The sequence below is a fragment of the Sinohyriopsis cumingii genome, chromosome 16 (genome assembly GCF_028554795.1).
Source record: "Sinohyriopsis cumingii isolate HCF-2022 chromosome 16, ASM2855479v2, whole genome shotgun sequence".
Taxonomy (NCBI): Eukaryota; Metazoa; Mollusca; class Bivalvia; order Unionida; family Unionidae; genus Sinohyriopsis; species Sinohyriopsis cumingii.
This window is the reverse complement of record NC_142976.1, coordinates 14,781,067-14,806,475: the sequence shown is the minus strand read 5'-3', so window position 1 is coordinate 14,806,475 and position 25,409 is coordinate 14,781,067. Positions and strand designations below refer to the sequence as shown.

The 25,409-nt window shown below is 34.1% G+C and overlaps 1 protein-coding gene across 1 annotated transcript in view; it reads right to left on the bottom strand.

Annotated features, from left to right (window-relative positions):
* LOC149779970 (inositol 1,4,5-trisphosphate-gated calcium channel ITPR2-like) overlaps positions 1 to 25,409 on the bottom strand; it is a 290,413-nt gene that overhangs the window by 9,685 nt on the left and 255,319 nt on the right. The window contains exons 60-66 of the mRNA XM_089936693.1: positions 23,557 to 23,726; positions 18,537 to 18,689; positions 16,895 to 17,056; positions 13,871 to 13,979; positions 12,197 to 12,320; positions 6,967 to 7,142; positions 4,493 to 4,645 (exon numbers count right to left, since the gene is read on the bottom strand). Coding sequence (XP_089792819.1) covers positions 4,493 to 4,645; positions 6,967 to 7,142; positions 12,197 to 12,320; positions 13,871 to 13,979; positions 16,895 to 17,056; positions 18,537 to 18,689; positions 23,557 to 23,726 — 1,047 coding nt within the window. The remainder of the gene's footprint in view (positions 1 to 4,492; positions 4,646 to 6,966; positions 7,143 to 12,196; positions 12,321 to 13,870; positions 13,980 to 16,894; positions 17,057 to 18,536; positions 18,690 to 23,556; positions 23,727 to 25,409) is intronic.

The following is a 25,409-nucleotide window of genomic DNA, read 5'->3' as shown; positions in this document are numbered from 1 at the left end:
TGCTTCTCTTGGGTTGGATTTCAAAGATAAGACACCTGCATTTCAGCAGGTAATATGATTAAATACAAATATATACTTTGTCCGTATGACCATTCCTTCAAAAGAAGTTCATCACAGTAATGAGATATTTCACAATGGCAAGGAAAAAGGTGACTGTTTGGATGTGGAGGCAACACCTTCCATCTACTGGGATGTCCTAGTCACCCTGTCCCTGACCTGTTTTGTTAACTCATCAGAGGGAATAATATGGGCTGATTCATTTGTTCAACCAATAAGATCATGGCCTTACTGGAAAAACTTTCACAAACAAAATATTAGATTACAAGACCATTAATTTCAGTTTCTGCAGGAAAATGGATAAATCTAAAATCTTTAAAGTTCATTTACTAGCCTCAAATATAAATCAAAACTTAGAGGACACTTTACCACTCGTAATGTCATCTATTTACTCACCTGCACGAAATGTGGTAAACAATATGTAGGTGAAACAAAAAAGGGAATTATAAGTGAGAATAAATGAGTACTTGAGGGATATCTGTAATCACAAAGATTCCCCAGTGTCTAAGCATTTTAATAAATCTGACCACAAGAAAGATCATGTTAAATATCAGAGAATAGAAATTATTAAATCTGATCCAGTGCTCCCTAGTAGCACTATCTTTAGGGAAGATAGAGAACTTTATTGGATATACCAATTACATAATATACATCCGATAGGTATAAACATCTTGGTCTAATTGGGAGTTCATTTTTAACTCACCTTATTTCACAATGGCAGCTGTGGTGGCAATCTTTTGTGGTCATATTGATTTTGTGGGGTCATATGGCATTATTTTCATTCAAACCAGGTGTTTTAGTGGAAACCCATGTCAATATGTCCATCTCTTGATGAGAAGTTTATCAAAGCAATTAGATTTTTACAATGATGACTGTGGTGGCCATTTTGGAGGTCAGTGATTTTGTGGGGTCATATTGTCACCATTTTTAAAAATCAAAACCAAATATTTTAGTGAAAACGCTATGACATTAAGACCATCTCTTCAACAGAAGCAACAATAAGAGAGCAATATCAAGATTTTCAAAACTGCCACCATAAAAGTCATATATGAGGTCGGATCATTTAGGACCAACTAGATATCATATGAAGACATTTAGTTAAAACTCCATATCAATACAACAATTCATTTAGGACCAATTAGATATCATATGAAGACATTTAGTTAAAACTCCATATCAATACGATTCATTTAGGACCAACTAGATATCATATGAAGACAATTAGTTAAAACTCCATATCAATATGATTCATTTAGGACCAACTAGATATCATATGAAGACAATTAGTTAAAACTCCATATCAATACGATTCATTTAGGACCAACTAGATATCATATGAAGACATTTAGTTAAAACTCCATATCAATACCACAATTCATTTAGGACCAACTAGATATCATATGAAGACATTTAGTTAAAACTCCATATCAATACGATTCATTTAGGACCAACTAGATATCATATGAAGACAATTAGTTAAAACAACATATCAATACAATTCATTTAGGACCAACTAGATATCATATGAAGACATTTAGTTAAAACTCCATATCAATACCACAATTCATTTAGGACCAACTAGATATCATATGAAGACATTTAGTTAAAACTCCATATCAATACAACAATTCATTTAGGACCAACTAGATATCATATGAAGACATTTAGTTAAAACTCCATATCAATACGATTCATTTAGGACCAACTAGATATCATATGAAGACAATTAGTTAAAACTCCATATCAATACAATTCATTTAGGACCAACTAGATATCTTATGAAGACATTTAGTTAAAACTCCATATCAATACAACAATTCATTTAGGACCAACTAGATATCTTATGAAGACATTTAGTTAAAACTCCATATCAATACGATTCATTTAGGACCAACAAGATAACATATTAAGACATTTAGTTAAAACTCCATATCAATACAACAATTCATTTAGGACCAACTAGATATCTTATGAAGACATTTAGTTAAAACTCCATATCAATACGATTCATTTAGGACCAACTAGATATCATATGAAGACATTTAGTTAAAACTCCATATCAATACAACAATTCATTTAGGACCAACTAGATATCTTATGAAGACATTTAGTTAAAACTCCATATCAATACAACAATTCATTTAGGACCAACTAGATATCATATGAAGACATTTAGTTAAAACTCCATATCAATACAACAATTCATTTAGGACCAACTAGATATCATATGAAGACATTTAGTTAAAACTCCATATCAATACGATTCATTTAGGACCAACTAGATATCATATGAAGGCATTAGTTAAAACTCCATATCAATACAACGATTCATTTAGGACCAACTAGATATCATATGAAGACAATTAGTTAAAACAACATATCAATACAATTCATTTAGGACCAACTAGATATCATATGAAGACATTTAGTTAAAACTCCATATCAATACCACAATTCATTTAGGACCAACTAGATATCATATGAAGACATTTAGTTAAAACTCCATATCAATACAACAATTCATTTAGGACCAACTAGATATCATATGAAGACATTTAGTTAAAACTCCATATCAATACGATTCATTTAGGACCAACTAGATATCATATGAAGGCATTAGTTAAAACTCCATATCAATACAACGATTCATTTAGGACCAACTAGATATCATATGAAGACATTTAGTTAAAACTCCATATCAATACAACGATTCATTTAGGACCAACTAGATATCATAAGAAGACATTTAGTTAAAACTCCATAACAATACAACTATTCATTCAATGGAAGCAGCAGTCACAAAAAGATTTTTTTGATGGTCACCCATGTTGGATATCTGTTTGGTACCATTTTCATTTAGCACCAACTGCATATCATAAAATGTCTCCCAATAAAATCACCATGTCAATACAACCGACCTTCACAAAAAAGATGCAATAATATTTTTAAGATGCAGGAAGTCTGATCTGCACGTATTTCATTTTGGAGGCAAGCTATATCTCATAAATTTTCAGGTGCATATGACTCTCCATTCAGGAAGGGTAGCATGAACAATATATGGAAGATGGCAAACATGGTGGACATGTTGGATGTCTGACTGGCACCACTTTCATTTAGTCATGTCCATACAACCATCCTTGAAGGAGAATATGCATGAAGGTTCATGATGTCCATTATCAGATGTTCCATTGGAACCATTTCCATTTGGGACCAACTCAACATTATAAAAAGTCTTTTAATAATAATAATAATAATAATGAGGACTATGTATTGCGCCTAATCTTTAGAAGCTCTAAGCGCTTTACAACATTAGACAACACCTATAAGATAAAAAACATATAATGATATGATTACAAAAACAAACACCATGAAATTAGAAAACATTAAGAAAACATGCTGAGAATATATAAGGTAGGAAACATTATTAGGTCTTTAAGTTTGTTCTTGCAGTCAAAATAACTGAGTTTTGAGAGCTCTCTTGAATGTAATCACTGTGTCTTTGTGTCTAAGTTCAGTGGGCAATTCATTCCACGTTGCTGGACCCTGGTATGCAAAAGAACGCTGTCCATATGACTTTGTTTTCATAGTGGGAATAATGAGCATACGATTGTCAGAAGAGGAGCGTAAGTATCTTGCTGGTGTGTACACATGGGTGAGGTCGGATAGGTATGTTGGACTAGAGTCCGACAGTGAAACGTAGCACAGAGAACAAATTTTGTGTTTGAAACTTTAGCGAAACTTCATGTTGATCCATTCAGGAGCAACTACACCAAAACTTTCAAAATGGCAGCTACATTCAACGTGAAACCAGCACCAGTTTCATGAATAACAAACTAGACAGTCATATTCTTACAGCAAAAAGCCCATGTTGATATAATCATATGTTGAGGAAAGTAGCAATAACATGAAACACTGAGTGTCACTATTTCCAGTCAGTAACAATTAGGATTTTGCATAAAAGTGTATCTAAAGTTTCATGGCAATCCTTTGAGTAGTTTGGGAAAAGCAGTGATAACAAAACTTGTGCTAATTGATGGCAGACACCAGATGCTGGATGGCAGACACCACATGCTGGATGGCAGGCTAATTCAAATGCTCTTCTGATCTATGAGCAGAATCAAGAATTGCAAAATCACAAACTGCATATTTGACAAGTCTGAAACAGCTTTCTGTGAGATCTGTGTTCTTCACTTTCATGAGGCTCCCCCTCCCCCAAAAATATGTAAAGTATCTATGAATTACAAATAAGAACATTCTGGATTTGCTTTTGGAATCTGTCCTTATATTTTTGAGGGAGAAATTTTTGAGTCTCACTCAACATTTTTTTTTAATAATTGAGTAGTATTCCAAACACAAGAATCTGTCCCTAAATACATTTATGCACAAAACTCATGTGTCAATCAAAACTGGTTTTAGTATGCTTTTATCAGGTTACCTTAAGATCTCTCAGCTCTGAGAAAGTGTCCACAATGATACCAAAGATGATGTTCAGACCAATGGTTGTTATGAAGATGAAGAAGGAAACATGGTACACTACTATTGGCCAAAATGTTCCAAAGGTTCTCTCTTCTTTATTCTGCTTCACCGACTGGAGAGCAGATTATAAAAATAGAACATAAAAGCATATTAAATTGACAAATGAGACAAAAACTTTATAAACAAATATATGACGAATACAGTCAAATCTGTCAACAGAAGCCACCCATGGGAAAAGGAAAAAGTGGCCTTTGTATACAGGTGACCTCTGAAGGCAGGTTTAGCTATCAAACTTGGTTCATGACAAATTTATGTAATAACATTAGCAATATTATTATTATCATTATTATTACTTCACATATATTATTATTAGCAGTAATAGTATGCTATCAAGATACATGTATTTGGTTTAGCTGTCATTGTGGAAGGATTTACTTTTTGTTAGGAGGGTTGGTAAAATTAGGCATGAAAATAGGTGTTCACACCAAACAACTGACAGATTAAGTAGTTGCTCAAATTCACCAAGATCAAAAGCCAGTCAGGTTTTGCTTGTGACCTTTGATGATAAGGTAATGAAAAGAAGCTTCCTGGGGCTATAGCTGGTATAAACCATTAATCCAAGTTTTCTCTGACCCTCCCACCTCATTTTTCATACTTTGACATTTATATTAAGGTGTGGGGTCAGATCAATTGCCTTTCAAAAAGTGGGAATGCTGCCACCATGTGGTTGTGGCATAGGGATGCCGCTTACAAATGGGCCTTACAAACATAAATGATGTTACATTGATTCATACTTGTATGAAATCAATGGGAAAATTATTTATTTTCTGAGAACTTGTGAGTATTATAATTGTTATGTCTTTAATCTGCTGACAAATGAGAGCGTTAATGAAATTTGACCTGTAACTCGCCATTTGCATTTCTAGTCACATGACCACACAACTTACATGTCAATGAGAATCAGAGGACCAAAGGTCATATGATACACAAATACGAAAATATAAGTGAAAGTCATATACTGTTTACAAAAGTACAAAACAATACATAATTCTCAAGATATTATTTTGTGAACAATGACCAGAAACCCGTCACTGTCACAGTAACTTGGAGAAAGTAAGATTCATCAAGAATAGGACATGTATCTTCTTGATGAATCTGGCTTTGTCAGACTCCTTTGAGTTTCACTGGATTATGGTAAGTATATATATATACACCATGCCTTACACATCAAATAAAAAATTTGCCAGTACACTGAATACAGGCATTCTTCAAATTATTTGACATGGTTAAATACTTTATGAAATGCAATCCCATCTTGCTTCTCTGGCTATGGGCTTTAAAATGACACCACAAACCACAATCTGATTAGTAATCAGACTTTTAATATGTTTTAGTAGTTGTTTAAAAAATTAATGTGCAATCAACATGAAATAAAACAAGAGGACCATGTGGGTCTGATATCACTTACCTGTTTAAATGACTTAACAAATGCCCATTCCACTTAAAAGCAGGCTAATAAACTTTTGTAAGAATACAACCTATGTAAACTATCTCCCCAACTTTACATCATGTTGATTTTACCTACTGTACTATCCTGACAAAAATTCTTTCCAAAGACATAATTAATATACATGGTCTCGTGCTCATAATCAAAGTCATCCAAGATCTTCAAAAGTTTTAACTTTTGTGGTCTATGAATCACATAGCCTTCACACAAATTGAAATTATAATTTACATAGTTTATTATTTTAAGACAATGGGTTTCTTTACTCTTGGTTATTAATCTAGTACTGTCTCAGGAGAAATCCATATTGTGGAATTTGTTTTTATTAAAAGCTAAAAATATAAAATATAAATTTCAAAAAATTTATCAGTAATGGTATTGCCATAAAATATTGCAAAATACATGCATTAACTAGACCCTAGAAATGCCTATGTATGCAATGCAGGTGTCAGACTGTGCTGGTCATAAACGCTCCCTGATTCTTGCAACAAGCTCAGCCAGTCAGATAAATGATCACCTTTTGTTAGTCAGCATGTGTCTTGCATATTCTCAAAACTGTCTGACATCTCGATGACAAATGCATATATTCCAAACTGAATCAAAATCATATTAGAAAAATGTCCTCCAAAGTGGTAACAGCTCAGCCAATCAGATGCAAGATCACCTTAATAATATGACTATAAACCTGTCTTCTATGCATTATCAAAATCCAGTCAAAGACATGGCCTCTGCAGTGGTAGAGCCATACCATTAAAGCTCACTTGGCCCCATGGTTAGATGAGCTAGAAAGGATAATGTGTAAATTACAATAAATGACAAAATTAGATGAATATTTAAATCCAATACATAGAATGGTGTAAGAAAATTGTTTGGGATGACCTACCTGAAATATATTCCCTGCCACTTTTTAAGCCAATTGTATAACTCACCTGAAACATGTCCCCGATGAGCCCATATCTCAAGACGGTGACAGTGCACTGCCATAGGGTTGAACAGTACAGGTAGTCCCCTGGGTCAAAGTACGCCCGCAGGAGGGAGAACCCAACCAGAGAGTAGATGTAGATCACAATAAAGCCCAGAATCCCAACCCACAGTAGAGACACACCTGACAGAAACAAAGTATGATCTTCATCCTTTGTTTTAATTCCACAGAAATGGTGTCATCTGGTAAAAATGTCTGATATTAAATATTTAAGCATTTAATGGACCACCATTGCTTTTCTCATGGAGACCATAATAAAATTACACCTAATGTAAATTTTTGGTACATTAGTGACCAAACTAGTCATACAACTTCTTTAGTAAAATGGTACAAAATTAGATGGCAAAAAAGTTTAAAAATCTGCCTGATGTAACAAATAACTTCCACATCTCATAATTTAAATTCATTTCTTAAAAGAGTAAAGAGCAAGAATTTATAACTGACAATGATTGTCCCGGCGTTTTTGCCTGACCCACTTTAATAAGGCATAATGATCTACTGTATTAGACATAATGACCTGGCAGCCATATAAGCAGAGTTTGGTACCACGAAAAATTTTGTACTGTGGAATTTTAACATACTGCAATACATTCCACTGCCTTCCACAATTATATTAGGGACAGACAACTTAATTTTCTGTGGCAGGGGCCTGGGCTATTTTTCTTACATTTCTCTGGTTTAAAGCAAAATGATGCCTTATCATTTCCATTATGTAATGTTTATAAAGAAGTATTTATCTGGGGCCCCGAGTGGCCGAGTGGTCTAAAGCGCTCTCCGTTACGGATCACTGCCATCTCACCTCTGTCTGCGTGGGTTCGAGTCTCGGATTCGGCTAATGTGGGTATGTGAGAAAGCCTGCCAGTAGCTTCTCGTGGGTCGGTGGTTCTTTCCGGGGTTTTCCCGGGTTCTTCCTCCACCATTAATACTGGCCGCCATGTATAGCCAATCGCGTGCTGAAAAATGGCGTTAAGCCCTACAACAACAACAACAACAACAGTATTTATCTTGAGATGAAAGAAAATAAAAGACCTGGAAAGAAAATTGCAGCAATCCCCCCTCCCAAATCAAATGTCAGTACCTTATAGTAGATGAAGTTGGTATGTTTATATTAATTATTTGTATAAGTTGTAATCTGAAAATTGTAATTAATATGCATTGTTTAAGCATACCCTATAACTGATACTTTGTAAAAGATATGGTGGTGATATTAGAGAGGTTGTTGATAAAAATAAGAAATGCTATCACCAACCTCTACAGTTTACTAGCTACATTATTGATATATTAGGGACTGAAACTTTGACTGGGATGCTAACACCAGGGTCAAGATGTTTATCACAAAAGTCCAGTTAACATAAAACAACCTCTAAAAGAAAATTAAGAAATATTCATTAGACAGAAATTACCTGAAATAAAAAAGAGAAAACAACCACTCTCCTCAAAAGTTTAGGCTGATTTTCAGTCTTCCTAAAAATACATGTGCTTAACTGTACTTAACACATTAACATATACTTGTAAAATGAAAAAAAAAAGTTTTTTCCTTTTTTAATCAGAAATTATTTCCAAAAGTTTGATTTGGCCAACCTCTTGTACAATGTCCCATTCTACTGCCATGTTGGCATGTGTTCAAAAAACATGTGATTAAAGGTTCACAAGCAGAGTAATATTCAAAATTAATTTGTGACAAATAATCTACTTTTAAAAACAAAAATAATTTTGGGAGTTATTTTGGCATGAAAATTGAAAACATGTTTATAATATCATTAAATCTGTAATAAGATTACTCATGAATTTCCATACATTCCTTATTGATGGAAATCACCAAAGTATGTACACAGTAAAAAAAAACACATGTACTGTAGTTTGTACCACTGGAAACAATACTGCAGTGAACAAGTATGCTGGTAATAATACACACCCCTACCATACAGTATACACTGTTCCCACATTATAGCATGCCTGGACAACTCAAGATCCCACTTATAATGTGCAGACATGTGCAAATCCCATTTTTTTCTTGCAGAATATAACAAATTTGGGAAACAATGAGCCTCCATTTGCTGAATGTGAATAAAATCATGCTCAAAATTGGTAAATAAAATCTTGATATATTGTTTTATCAATGAAAACAATGATTAGCCCCTCCCAGGAATATGAAATCAATATCAAGATCAAGAAATTCAGAACTTTCAAAAAGAAATATATTTTGTTAAATTTATAAAAATTCACTTCCCAATCAAGTATAAATGAAATAGCCAATAAAATTGTTGGTAATGACTACTGGTGGAACATGTTAAGAAATAAGTACCAATTAAAAAATAAACCTAGTCAAGGGAAATTAATGTTTCAGTTTAATCTTTTAATTTGGTTTTGGTGTAATTGACATAAATTTGAAATGCTCTCTTGTATTCAAATGTGAAAAGTGACAATCAACCATCAAAGTAATACCTATGTTTCCAAGAGAACCTAATTAATCAATTAAAGGCAGATCTACTTTCCATTATCATGCTGATTATGTATTTTGTATCCAATCAAGTAAAGAGGGTAGAAGAAACATTAAAAGGCAAATTCTGCCTGCATAAGAACAGACAGTCATGTTCATGTGTCAAGTCAACTCATTTCAATTTACCAAGCAAGCACTGTTTTAAATATTATTATATAAGTAAAATTCTTAAAGTATCTATCATTAATCAGTGCATTATAATGATCATTTGCAAATGTATTCCATGAATGCAAGGGGAGAAAACAAAAGACATCATGGTTCATACTGAACTCTGAATGATAAATTCAAAGACTTTCCTCAAACCTTCAAAGACCACAAACATAGATTTCCAAGACTTATTTTCGTTAACATTTTGTATACAGGTTATATGAGAAAACAACGAATGCAAAATACTACAATATTGTTTAATGATGAAATTCAAACTATAATTAATTTCCTAAAATTGCTTTATAATGATCTGGAATATAGGTTAACATTCATTGTTATTTCAAAAATATGTAACCTATGCATCATATTTAATACAAAATAAATTGTTCTCTTAACAGACATCAGCCGGCTTGCTTTGATGAAGAGTGCATGTGTTACTAAGTTGCCACCAAGGCCAACTTTGGATGGCCAAACAAATGCTCATTTGTTATTGCAGCGGCAATGAAACTGAACAGGTCATGAAAAGAAAGAAACCAGGAAAACTAGACTATAGTCTGACTATTCATCCCCACTTGTTTGTACCCCCCCTACTGATTTCAATAACGAAAATGTTTAATGTGATAAAAAGTGCACAGAACTAAGTCAATTGAATCATTGATTTATAATTTATAATTTCACTGACCAGAATGGCACTAATACTTGCATCTCCTGCACCTTTCATGCTTAACGGACTTTCAATACTAACATGGTGCCTTATTACATACACTATGGGCTACTTTATTTCCATCATATAACATAATGACATAGTTCATCCTATTTGGTAACTGCTGGATAATTCCATAAATTACCATAACGTTTAGAGTGCACACACCCCTTTGCTGAAAATGGACTTGTCCATGAGCTGGAAACTGGAAATGGATCTTGAGCATGTCTGTCTAACTTTTGTTAAGCATGAAACGTGCAGATGATGATGGTGTTAGGGCCGCTATACTCACAGTCAGGTTAGAAAATATAAATCAATGAATGAATTGACTAAGTTCCTTGCACTTTTTATCACATTAAAGGTTTTCATTATTTAAATCGGTAGGGGGGTACAAACAAACAGGTTGGTATAGTCCAATACAATTTTATTTGTGATTATGGAAAGAAATACAAATTTTTGGGTTTATTTCAATTTTCAAAGATTTCTAAAGACCTCATAGTAATCTGCTCAATTTTGCAAAATTTTCAAGGCCATGAAAATGCTACCTCATTTTCCCCAAACTCCCAAAGACCTTCAAAGACCATACAAACCCTGGACATATTTGGTGCATGACAAGCTTGCCATATTTACTGCATATGTTGGGACACGACAAAATAATTATTTTTTTTCCTGTCCCAGAACTTACTGTGAAACATTTTTTCACTTTGGTCATATGTCCCAAGACTTAAGAAATGAAATAAATTTGTAATGCATTTGTGCTTGCCCCCCACAGCATGTTGCAATAAAATAGATAAATGAAACGCTTAATTGATAAGAAAGAAACTAACTTTGTGTTGTTATCATTTATTCCTTTTTTCAACATGAGCATTAAAGAATAAAATATTACCATGAAATCCGTATAAGTAGCGTAGGATTCCATACTGTAGTGTGTATCAATTATGTCTGATACCACACACCACGTTCACTGACATGAACATTGAGAAACAATTGTGTGTGGTCGTGCTCAGAGTATGAACATTTTATCCGACTGAAAACTGGAGCCAACAAAATCGCAAACAAGAGGGAAATAGTCAACTGATATCTTGAGGATGCCATTCACAGATGACACAGTGTTGGGTGCAAAATAATCAAAATTGAATTATATTCAGGTCTACTGTATGACAGTATCTCGCAGATAAAAATCATTTGAAAACACATTCACTTGAGGGCAAGTGACAATCATTTCACCAGCTTGGGTTACAAAATTAACCTTACTGTATAAAATGTTAGGATGACAAGAAACTCACTTTTCATTCAGTATGACTTTTATTTAGTTAGAAAGGAAAAAGCTTGTAACACCGCCCTTTAATTCCAGGATGTGGATGGATGCACAAATGTATCATGGATGGACACCCACATGGGTGCCCAAGTGATCACAATGTTGAACTTCTGCCAAGTACAGCTGGACAATAAATAAAAAGAACAATGAGTCAATAAAGCAAAAATATAAAAAAAATCTCCTCCACCCATTTGTGGAATATAAGACTTTGACCATGTTCTGCCATCCTATCCTGCTTACATTTTACTAAATCTAAAAATTCTGCGGAAAGGTCAAGTGTTGTTTGTTTGAGTGGCATATGTAGAAATGTCTCTGTATAAATATGTATGATATAATACCATTCTGTGTGACAGCCTTAATGACACCACTCTGTATAAATATGCATGATATAATACCATTCTGTGTGACAGCCTTAATGACACCACTCTGTATAAATATGCATGATATAATACCATTCTGTGTGACAGCCTTAATGACACCACTCTGTATAAATATGCGTGATATAATACCATTCTGTGTGACAGCCTTAATGACACCACTCAGAAGCTGATTGTTGCTGACTATATTCAACAGATGGAATGCAAAGAAATAGCCATGGAGCAAGGTCCCTGCAACAGACATGCCCAGGAACATCTGAAAAAGATATAACCATTATAATCTAGGCAATGATCTATGTAGAAAGGTTAAAAAAATTGTCGTACAAAATAAGGACGGTATAAAAGGCAGCAAGTTATGTGAAAGGACTGATGTGATGAAATGATATTTTAATATAGAAAAAAAAAGTTTGTTCAAAAGTTGCCATTTTTGCACATTTGCATGGTAAAATCATGTCAACTAAACTCCTGAGTTAAACAATAATTTGTAAGATTTCATGCTTAAAAGGTAATAGTGATGGAAGGATGAACATTACAAAACCAGCATGTCTCCCTCACTTGGGGACGAGACATAATTTGGACGTTGAGAATAAGCATCAATGAAATCTGAAACATTGAGGTGGACACACCTGGCATAGTATTAAATGTTGATGGATATTGACTCTTAATAACTGACTTCAAGAAGCTAGTATTTGCCATTAAACTTTATTCTCTCTAGCTCTTTTCCTTTACAAAAGTTACTATAGGGATAAGTTTCATAAGTAAACAATATTTTCTTGACAAACAATTTGAAGATCTATTAGTTTTGTGCTTTGTTACATGTCTATGCTCTTTAAATAAGTAACAGAAAAGAATGAAGGACAACAAGCTTTGTAAAATTTAAAAATTAGTTTATTTCCCTGGAATACAGAGTGAAAATGATAAAAAAAAACTTAACAGTATTGCGAATTAAATTGCAAAATAATCCAAGAATTACAGACATAAGTCCTAGTAATTTAAAGTCACGGATGAAACTAAGGACAAGTCTCAAAGAAATCCAACAACTGAAGGCAATGGCATGTCTGTTATAGCTTACAGAGTGTTGATGTGTCAACAGTCTTTTGTTGAATCACAATAATATAATTCCAGGGTTGAATACAATATAAATTTCAGTGAATGTCTCTATCCAAGAATTTTCTTAGAGCTTTTTTTGTATTTCCATATAAAATAATCACTTGAATTCAATAATCTGAAGAAAATAAAATTAAGCCCAACTGGTCACAACATAATACAACTTGAAAGTGCTTGATGTTAAAGCACAAATGACCAAGTTCTCACAATTACAAGATTATACAGTTCTCTACTTGACCTTGGGTCACAATTAGCATTTTTTTTTAAAAAAAAAAATTACCTAATGGAAAATAACCTTCTAGAATGATCCTGATATTTACCAAATCAAAACCATAACATGTAAAATTCACTTAGGAAATTCCATAACCCTGAACCAAATAAATGTATCTACTTCTTCTATTAATAAAGATCCTGTTACTAATCCCATACACATAGAGAATAATTTAGCTATGTATTAGCTGTTTACATAAAATGAAATAAAAAACGTCACTCAGGTCAAACATATATGAATTCAATTTTGGACAAGGTTAAGTCCAGCATACAATGTTACATTACAATAGCATGTAATGAAATAAATAAAAATTAAAACCAACAAACAAACAAATTAAATATACATAATACATTACATGTACAGATACAACTTCAGATTCGCAGCTGATAGTGATTAAATTTATACTGAGACAGAAAAATAGTGTATACCAGGTAATAGAATGTTGTAAAGCTGAAAAATTTCACTTCTAGTTTTGATGGTTTCTCTTTATAGTCTTTGTTGTCCACATCTTTTTCATCTTTATTTTGACTGCAAGCTCTACAAGAAAAAAGCAAAAAAAGCAACAGCTTAAAAAAAAAGAGAGATGACTTTTGTTTTGATCATGTGGTGAAAACAATGTCAACAATGAAAATACATTTATACTAGCATGCTCATAATGGATGTGACTTTATAGTGGTCACTCTCCTGAAAGTCACCCCCTCCCACCCCGATGTAGAGAACACCACTTTATCTGGCCAGAATCCCTTGCACTGATGAGTTTGTTTTCAAAAGTACTCCTCTAGGACAACCACAGGGTGCTGCCAGTGACTGGCATGTTAGTGCAAACACTATCAGATTTAAGCCTTGTAAGCAGCCATATAAGGGGGTTTGCAAACAGAAATCCCACAAATATTTGTTCATTTCTAAATTTGAACACACTGACATTTATTCTAACATGCCAAAAAAGTAGCTTTAATCCATACAAAGAGGTAAGTAATCACAATTATTCTTACTGCTGTCTGATGCTAGGTTTTGTCACTTGTATGATTTCTATCTAGTAATAATGTTGATAACTAAAAATTGAAGTCCAGATCAGAGAAAGAGAACTTCATAAATGTTCTAAGTCATAGTACATTAACTATAGATATCAATTAGTCCAGAATTTTACAATACTAATAATACTTATTTTGTTGAACCAGTTCTGGCTAGCTTGGCACAGGCCTAACTGTAACACAACATAACCACATTAATATACCTGAATTTCACATGCTGCTTAAATACCTGTTGCTCCATGTGAAAAAGCTCCTTAATTTTGTTGTTGATTTATTATGCAAAATGTTTACATTTAGTGATTGATAACAAAAGACTAACAATCATGCAGAGTTTGCTGTGTGCAATGTTTACCAGAGCTCATGGGAAAGACTTAACCCCCCAAGTAAAACTCTTCACTCAAACTCTGGTGAAGATTTGAATAAAGTAGACTGCATATCATCATTATATCAATATATATGTTTCTAACCTTTAAATATTAATGGCTAAAAAAGATGGGATGAATTGACTGACTACAGACTAGTCCTCTTGCTCTTGTTTGCACCTGTGGTCATATATTAATATGTCAACCAATGGTGGTGGCTATTTTTGTTATTGTTGTTTATCTTCAAACTCACTTTGTCAATTAAGTAGTGGTAAAAACACATAACCATATGTGGGTTTGAACCCATAACCAGTCCATTCAGAATTTTTTTCTGGACCACGCATTTAACCCACCTATGTAAAATTACACTTCACTGAGTGAAAATTATGCATAAAAGCAGTCATAGGTACGATAGAGTCCTAGTATTTTAAGACAAGATTTAGCTCTACTGATCACAGACCACAAGAGTTTATGGGATGACCTGTTGTCCATGGTCCATCCATCCATTAGCACTGAGGCTTGTTATTACTACTCATCCTAAACTACTACTTGGAGGATTGCAATGAAACTTAAAACACATTCTTTTTAAGGTCTAGTTGATCAAAAGCTAAAATGTTGCTGCTAAGACATCCCATCTGCCTGCCACAGCACACATCTTGAATATTTTATTATTGACATTCCTCCTGAAAGTATGGTCGTATCAACAGGGGCCACACAATATAGCCACCATGGCAGCCATCTTGAAAATCTTTTCAACTTGAGGTTGTCACCAGGAGACTTCTTATGTTGTCTGGTTATTCCAAAATGAAAATGGTTCCACTTAGACATGCTCTATGGCCACCTCATTTGCCATCTTGAGATTTTCATGAGAAGACCTTTTATGGTGTCTGATCAGTACTAAATGGCAATGGTACGAATCTAACAAACAGTATGTCCACAAGGGCAGTAATCTCCAAAGTCTTGTTATATCCACTCATCTAAATAGAAAGTCATACTGGCATGGGGGCTACACAAAGAGGATGATTTACAATATCTAGCTGGTTCTGACTGAAAATGGTGCCAATCTGCCTTCTTGAAGATCTTCGTGCTGCTATTCCTCTTAAATATTAAGTACAACTGAGATGGTGTTTGTGCCAGAAGACTTATTATGATGTCTAGTTGGACTTGAATTAAAATGGTGCCAATCTGACAGCCAGGATGAATCTAACTACTGAATGAAAATGGTGCTCCACAGACATCCAGTGTCTGTCACAAAGAACACATTGAAAATCTTGTCGCTAATTCTCCTGAATTGATGGTATTATTGGTATTGGATGTTCAACAAAAGTCTTCTAATGGTGTCCCTTTTATCCTTAATAATAATAGTGTTGTTCTTACATCTATTATGGCTGTCTCAGTGGCTAATTTTAAAATTGTAAACTAAGGAATATCAGATGGTGTCAACACTCAGCAGTTTAAAGAAGAAATAGTCTTATATTGAATTTCTATATATTCTTTTTGGACAGTAGAGTGCCAGTACCTTCCCGAGATATTTATTTAGTTTGTACTATTATTTTATCCACACTACATATTATCCTAGTGAATTTCATGTCTTCTCTCAAATTCAATTACAATGTGTTTTACAGTTCTTGTAGTTGTTGTTGTAGGGTTTAACGCCATTTTTCAGCACACGACAGGCTATATACATGGCGGCCAGCATTAATGGTGGAGGAAGAACCTGGGAAAACCCTGGAAAGAACCACCGACCCATGAGAAGCTTCTGGCAAGCTTTCTCACATACCCACATTGGCCTAATCTGAGACTCGAACCCACGCAGACAGAGGTGAGATGGCAGTGATCCGTAATGAAGAGCGCTTTAGACCACTCAGCCACTTGAGGCCCCTGTGTTTTACAAAACATCATAGAAATTTACTGAATTATATTCATGAAAAGGCTTCTATAGAAATGTCAAGTACGAGTTTCTGCCTGAGCACATAATATATGATAGTATATATGAAGCTGGTGATAGAGAGAGGGAATGAGAGTGAGATCTGAACACTTACAGAAATGTTTTACTTACGGAAAAAGAGCTGTGATTTCTGAGCATGTTGGAAACCGTGGATGATTTGAAAGGAAATAACTGATGAGGACAAAAAGGGAGAAGAGGTTATGAAGCCCACTAAGAACATACATGGTGAGAGTGTATTCAAACTTGGGTATTCTTGTAATGTCAGGTGATGGACTGAAATGAAATAAAAAGCAGTTTAAGCTCATATTTATACAGTTAAACTTTTATGATTCTAATACCATTGAGAATTAAACTATATTTGTTACAGACAGTGATATTTAATAGAAAGGTTTTATTTTCTAACAGTGCTAATGTATCACCTGAAAATTTAGGGATTCAGAATATGTAGAATTTAGATAACAAAGGTTCCATTGCAAGGAGGAAATGTATTAAGTACATACAGTCAAAAACCATCATCGTCTTCCAACCCAATTTATGGGGCCCAAAAAAGGAATCTTATCTGTAGTAGAAAGCAGACGTCAACATTAGGAAGGTTTAAAATAGCCAATGCATACACATATTCAATGTAATAAATGTAATGTTATCAAACTAAGCAAATTCATTGTAATAAATGTAATGTTATCAAACTATGCAAACCATGTAAATTCATTGTAATAAATGTAATATTATCAAACTATGCAATTTCATTGCAATAAATATAATGTTATCAAACTATGCAAATTCATTGCAATAAATATAATGTTATCAAACTATGCAAATTTATTCCAATAAATATCATACTTTGCTATTTCTTGTTTGGCTTGGGAAGTGAACTGAAACCTGCAATTTTCAAATATGTGTGTGTGCAAGCATATGTTTTAGCAACAGTCATCCAAAATGAAAAAAAAAAACAGAATTCCCTAATATTAAATTGTAGTTGAAATGATACAGAGAATGATCCAGCAGTAAACAAGAATTTTGTGCAATGCTTGTCTTCCATGGTCTGCTGCTATAAAAAAAGCTATAAAAAATTTAGGCACCAGAACAAAAAAGACATTCTTAGCAGATTTTGATGAGTGTTACTGTACACGTTTGTCTGATGACAATAAATGCAAAGTAACTACTGTATCTGCTGGCCGATAATTTTTTACCAGAAAATCTTAACTTCATCTTGTACTCCGAATTGACTTATATATGGAATATGTCATCCGAATTGCTTTATCGTAATTCTCCAGAGTACGAAAATTAAAAATGTAAAAAATATTTCATTTCGGGGAAGAAATCATATATGAAAGAATATAGGATCCCACAATGAGTTTTTTAAACAATTACAAGATCGTCAGTATTAAAAATTAACAAAGATCAGATGTAACTGTGCTAAACAAGCATGCACCAGTAATGTACATTGTTTGTAATATACGTTGTTTAAATTTGATTACATATATGTGCATTAGAATTGACAAGTTAGAAGACATATTTCATCACAATTTTGTTCTTGTACCTACTGATGAAATAAAATGTATGCCCCATTAACAGGGAGAGAGAGACAGACAGACAGACAGAGATGTGGAAACAGCATCAACAACCCCAAAACAAGACTTAATATTGCATCTATGAGACCAAGAATGACAACCTCAAAAGAAAACAAAAGTGATTTCAATGTCATGACTATGTTATTCAAAGGTGAGACAAAACTACTTGTATCAAAACTTACTCATGCAGTGGCCCCCATCCATCAACTGTAATATTTTCTCCCATCTGCTTGACCCGGTTAAAGTCCTCCAGTGAAGCCTTGGCATCCCATGTCAGCAGCATCAGCAAGTTGATGGCAAAACTAAGAAATGTGGCACCATGGTTCCATATGAGCCTAAAGAGATACAACATACATGACCAAAACAATGATCCACATGTGTAATATGTATTGCCAAGAAAATCAGAATTATCACAGACAATGTTCAGTAAAATCAGGAAACTTTAGTTTTAAAATGCAGATGTTCATTATTGTGCCAGGCTTGAGATAGATATATGTTTTAATAAACTATGTCACTGCATCAATGCATTAATAAAGTCTAAACTTTTTATATTCAAAGATCCTTCCCATAAACAAACTCTTAAAATGAAATGTCCACATTTTATTATCAGCAACTGTAAAGCTGAACAGTGTTTAAAATAAAAGAGAGACAGAAATACAAAATTTACCAAAATTCTTATCCTGATGAATTTTTTAACCAGCAGTGTACTGAAAAAGTTTTCTTACATTACCCAATTGTTTTCCAGTCAAACATCCATATTTCTGGTGTTAAAGATTGCAACAATTACTAGAGAACACATTGTTATGCATACCTATATTGTGTGTATCATTATTCATAATTATAGTTTGTAAGGGTTATTTAGTTAAAAATATTTAAAGTACTAAATTTCTATTCAACTGTGAGTTCACACTGTAAGACAACCATATCCTGAGCAAATTGTTTATCTCTACCAAGTAATTTTGCAAAGGAAAATACCACAACCATAATTCAATGGCATAGTTTATAATGAAATAAATCCATGACCATACCTACATAATATAACAGGATTGTTAATATTAATATCCCATGATGTACAATTATGATGCTAGTACCATGTTGATACCATGATATACATGTATGATGCTAGTACCATGTTAATACCATGATGTACATGTATGATGCTAGTACCATGTTAATACCATGATGTACATGTATGATGCTAGTACCATGTTGATACCATGATGTACAAGTATGATGCTAGTACCATGTTGATACCATGATGTACATGTATGATGCTAGTACCATGTTAATACCATGATGTACATGTATGATGCTATTACCATGTGATACCATGATGTACATGATGCTAGTACCATGTTAATACCATGATGTACATGATGCTAGTACCATGTTAATATCATGATGTACATGTATGATGCTATTACCATGTGATATCATGATGTAAAAGTACAATGCAAGTACTATGCTGATACCATGATATATGTATGATGCAAGTACCATGTTGATACCATGATGTACATACACGATGCTAATACCATATGGATGCCATGATGTACATGTATGATGCTAATACCATGTTGATACCATGATACCTGCATGATGCTAGTATCATGTGATACCATGATGTACATGTATGATGCTAGTACCATGTGATACCCTGATGTACAAGTACAATGCAAGTACTATGTTGATACCATGATATATGTATGATGCAAGTACCATGTTGATACCATGATGTACATGTATGATGCTGATACCATACTGTTACCATGATGTACAAGTATGATGCTAATACCATACTGATAACATGATGTATATGTATGATGCTAATACCATGTTGATACCATGATGTATATGTATGATGCTAATACCATGTTGATACCATGATGTACAAGTATGATGCAAGTACCATGTTGATATCATGATATACATGTATGATGCTAGTACCATGTTGATACCATGATGTACATGTATGATGCTAATGCCATGCTGGCACCATGATGTACAAGTACGATGCACATACTATGTTGATACCATGATGTACATGTATGATGCTAATATCATTCCAGTACCATGATGTACAAGTATGATGCCAATACTGTACTGATACCATGATGTAGATGTATGATGCTAATACCATATTGATTCCATGATGTACAAGTATGATGCTAGTACCATGCTGATACCATGATGTACAAGTATGATGCTAGTACCATGTTGATACCATGATGTACAAGTATGATGCTAATACCATGTTGATACCATGATGTACATGCATGATGCTAATACCATACTGATACCTTGATGTACAAGTATGATGCCTATGCCATACTAATACCATGATGAATATGCATGATGCTAATACCATACTGATACCATGATGTACAAGTATGATGCCTATACCATGCTGATACCCTGATGTACAAGCACGATGCAAGTATTATTTGATACCATGATATATATATGATGCAAGTACCATGTTGATATCATGATGTACATGTATGATGCTAATACCATGATGATACCATGATGTACAAGTATGATGCTAGTACCATGCTGACACCATGATGTACAGGTATGATGCAAGTACCATGTAGATACCATGATATATGTATGATGCTGGTACCATGTTGATACCATGATATACAAGTATGATGCTAGTACCATGCTGATACCTGATATATATATGATGCAAGTACCGTGTTGATACCATGATGTACAAGTATGATGCACATACTATGTTGATACCATGATGTACATGTATGATGCTAATATCATTCCAGTACCATGATGTACAAGTATGATGCCAATACCATACTGATACCATGATGTACAAGTATGATGCTAGTACCATGTTGATACCATGATGTACAAGCATGATGCTAGTACCATGTTGATACCATGATGTAGATGTATGTTGCTAATACCATACTGATATCATGATGTACAAATATGATGCTAGTACCATGTTGATACCATGATGTACAAGTATGATACTAGTACCATGTTGATACCATGATGTACAAGTATGATGCTAATACCAAGTTGATACTATGATGTACATACATGATGCTAATACCATACTGATACCTTGATGTACAAGTATGATGCCTATACCATACTAATACCATGATGAATATGCGTGATGCTAATACCATACTGATACCATGATGTACAAGTATGATGCAAGTACTATTTGATACCATGACATATGTATGATGCTAGTACCATGTTGATACCATGATGTAAATGTATGATGCCTATACCATGCTGATACCATGATGTACAAGTACAATGCAAGTACTATTTGATACCATGATATATGTATGATGCAAGTACCATGTTGATATCATGATGTACATGTATGATGCTAATACCATGATGATACCATGATGTATAAGTATGATGCTAGTACCATGCTGACACCATGATATATGTATAATACTTGTACCATGTTGATACCATGATATACAATGGTGATGCTAGTACCATGCTGAAACCTGATATATGTAAGATGCAAGTACCATGTTGATACCATGATATATGTATGATGCTAGTACCATGCTGATACCATGATGTACAAGTATGATGCTAATACAATGTTGATACTATGATGTACATGCATGATGCTAATACCATACTGATACCTTGATGTACAAGTATGATGCCTATACCATACCAATACCATGATGAATATGCATGATGCTAATACCATACTGATACCATGATGTACAAGTATGATGCAAGTACTATTTGATACCATGATATATGTATGATGCTAGTACCATGTTGATACCATGATGTACATGTATGATGCTAATACCATGAAGATACCATGATGTACAAGTATGATGCTAGTACCATGCTGACACCATATATGTATGATACTTGTACCATGTTGATACCATGATATACAAGTGTGATGCTAGTACCATGCTGATACCTGATATATGTAAGATGCAAGTACCATGTTGATACCATGATATATGTATAATGCTGGTACCATGTTGATACCATGATATATGTATGATGCAAGTACCATGTTGATACCATGATGTACATGTATGATGTTAGTACCATGTTGATATCATGATGTATATGCATGATGCTAATACCATACTGATATCATGATGTACAAATATGATGCTAATGCCATATTGATACCATGTTGTTGTTGTTGGGTTTAATGTCATTTTTCAGCACACGATAGGCTATACATGGCAGCCAGTATTAATAATGGAGGAAGAACCTGGGAAAACCCCGGAAGAAACCACCAACCCACAAGAAGCTACTGGCAAGCTTTCTCACATACCCACATTGGCTGAATTCGAGACTCAAACCCACGCAGATAGGTGAGGTGGCAGTGATCCGTAATGGAGAGTGCTTTAGACCACTTGGCCACTCGGGGCCCCTATTGATACCATGATGTATATGTATGATGCTAATACCATGTTGATTCCACAATGTATATGCATTATGCCAATACCATGTTGATACCATGATATACATGTATGATGCTAATACCATCTTGATACCATGATGTACATGTAGCTATACAGCAATTTGAAAATACCAAAATCTATCCATATGATTGACACCATCATATATGTACATGATTAAGCATGATTATTTAAATTAATTTCATAATGCACTGGTTATTACTTTGAAAGCAAAATATGTTAATTTGATAGCAGACAAAGTTACAATTCCCTCTAGGAAAGTTAGAATTGAGGCAACAAAAGTAACAATTCTGTTTTTATATTTGTAAAAATTCTTTAAATATTCACATCAAGATTTATCAACAATGCTATCTGCCATCTTCCTCATATGTTTTCTGCTGGGTTCCTGTATTTAACACAAAGATTTGTTTTTACAAGCTAGCTTTCTAAAAAGCTGTATTTTTCAATAAAACCAATACACTCTGTGTTCACACTGCTGGCAGGTAAATATGATCTATCTTATTCATTCCCTGTTTATTTTATTAATATTAAATGACTGCTATCAACACATTATAGGTTTAGTTGTACATATAGGTCATGCTGACAAGCTGAACATAACATAATCACCATATTTATAGCTAATAGCCAATGTCATACAACAACAATGGTTTTAATAAGGATGCTTCAAGAGATTTCAAATTTATATCAGTGCTTCTAATATGAGACTTGTGGAAGACACTAGCAAACAGATGATGTGACATACCATCCCTTAGTGAACATGATGGCAATAGGGTTGAAAAGAATCCTCTGCTGGTAAGAAATGTCCTTCATGATGTCTCCTGTCCAGTCCATCAGGTCCCGAATCTTGTTGCTAGGAGATGAGCGGTCCACACTCCACTTCAACTTCTCTTTAACCTCTTCTCTCAGCAGGTTCTACAGGTGACAGAAGAAAAAAGGAAAGAGTTCAAAACATTCAATGTTATTTTCACCTGTAACAAAGATCAGCATTACTGAAACAGACTGCACTTGTACAAAATCATTTCTCAGTTTCATTCTCAGCATATGAATTCTATCTTGCTTTCACACTACATTCAAATTGTACCATTCTGACAATTCAAATGATGCTGATTGAGAACTAATATGATTTTGAAAGAATATGTTGACAGTTGTTTTACATTAAAGCTGTACCGATGTCACTTTTTGCCGATTATGCTGATACCGATTATTAAAAGTGCCGATACAGATTATGAGACCGATTATTTCATTATTATTTGTTTTTATAGCAATGACTAGTTCAGAAATATAATCCTATTAGTGTGATGCAAGCAGGTATTTTGCCGTGTCAATTATAACAAGACTGTTTATGCGGCAAGTGAATTTGAACTTCTATACAAAAACAAACAGAAACCAGATAAGAAGTACATTGCTATTTATAGAAAACAACGATAACACAAACATAAAACTTGAAAACTAACATTGATAAAACTTATGGTTTGCCAATTCAAGATATAACTGAATGAAAATGTATTAAGCTAATCTTACGTTCAATGATGCAGGTCGCCATTACTAGATTTCAATAAATGACTAAAAAATGTTAATACAAATAGCCTAATAATAATTAAAATTAATAATATGTATGCTTTAAGACTAAAATTAGATGTCACTGTATGCTGGCTACAGCTAATACTGAAAGCCTAGTTGAGATAGGTTGTATTTAAGCAAGAATAACATTTCTCCCTTCTCACCAAGTAACGATCCATGACAATCCAAAAAAAATCTGGCCTGCGCCACTAAACAGCTGCTTGCTTGGAATGCTTGAAGCTGGTACAGGCAAATAGCATCTAGCTAATTTGGCCAAGTAGGGGAACTGAAACCTGTGAGCGTTCAACCAGCCATATATGTCTTCTTCTCATAGCAACAGAGGGCTGGCCAGATACAATTCAAGCATTGCATCAACAGCATCATCGACGTGGGTTGTTTCACTGACAGTATGGACAGGTTCGTCACATGCCACAGAAAACAGTCCCCGAGATGTGATGTTGATGGTCCAGTGGTGTTTGTTTCAGTTTTTCTTTTTATGGTTGGGGGTTCCTCCTGCTTGTCAGCTGACACAAGTATGATAATTTCTGCTCTAAGCCATTCTTTGGATCTGGTCACAAGTAATTCTTCACTGAATAGGCAATGTTTGAACCATGGATCCAAAGTGGTGGCCAAGAAAAGCTTCTTACTGCTGGCAACGTCAGCAAAGCATGTGGTCAGTGATGTCAACATATTACGGAGCATTGTCTGAATACCTCGACTCACTTCATGCTCTCAAGCTAGCAATATACGGAGCATTTTCAGCATAGGAAGAATGACTTATACTGATGTTTGGCTATCACTAACTTCCTTGGTAATGTCCACAAATGGGCCGAACGTGTCCACAATATTGTTAATCAAGACCCACTGGCAGGTCATAGTGAGTGGTGTAAGTCCCCAAGACTTGTTTTTGTTCATATAACAAAACCAACATATTGCACATAGAATTCCAGCATGTCTGGACATCATGGATGAGTTTCTTATGGGCAATGCCATATTTTTCCTGCTGCTCTTTGAGCTGCTGTTGTGCCAGAATGG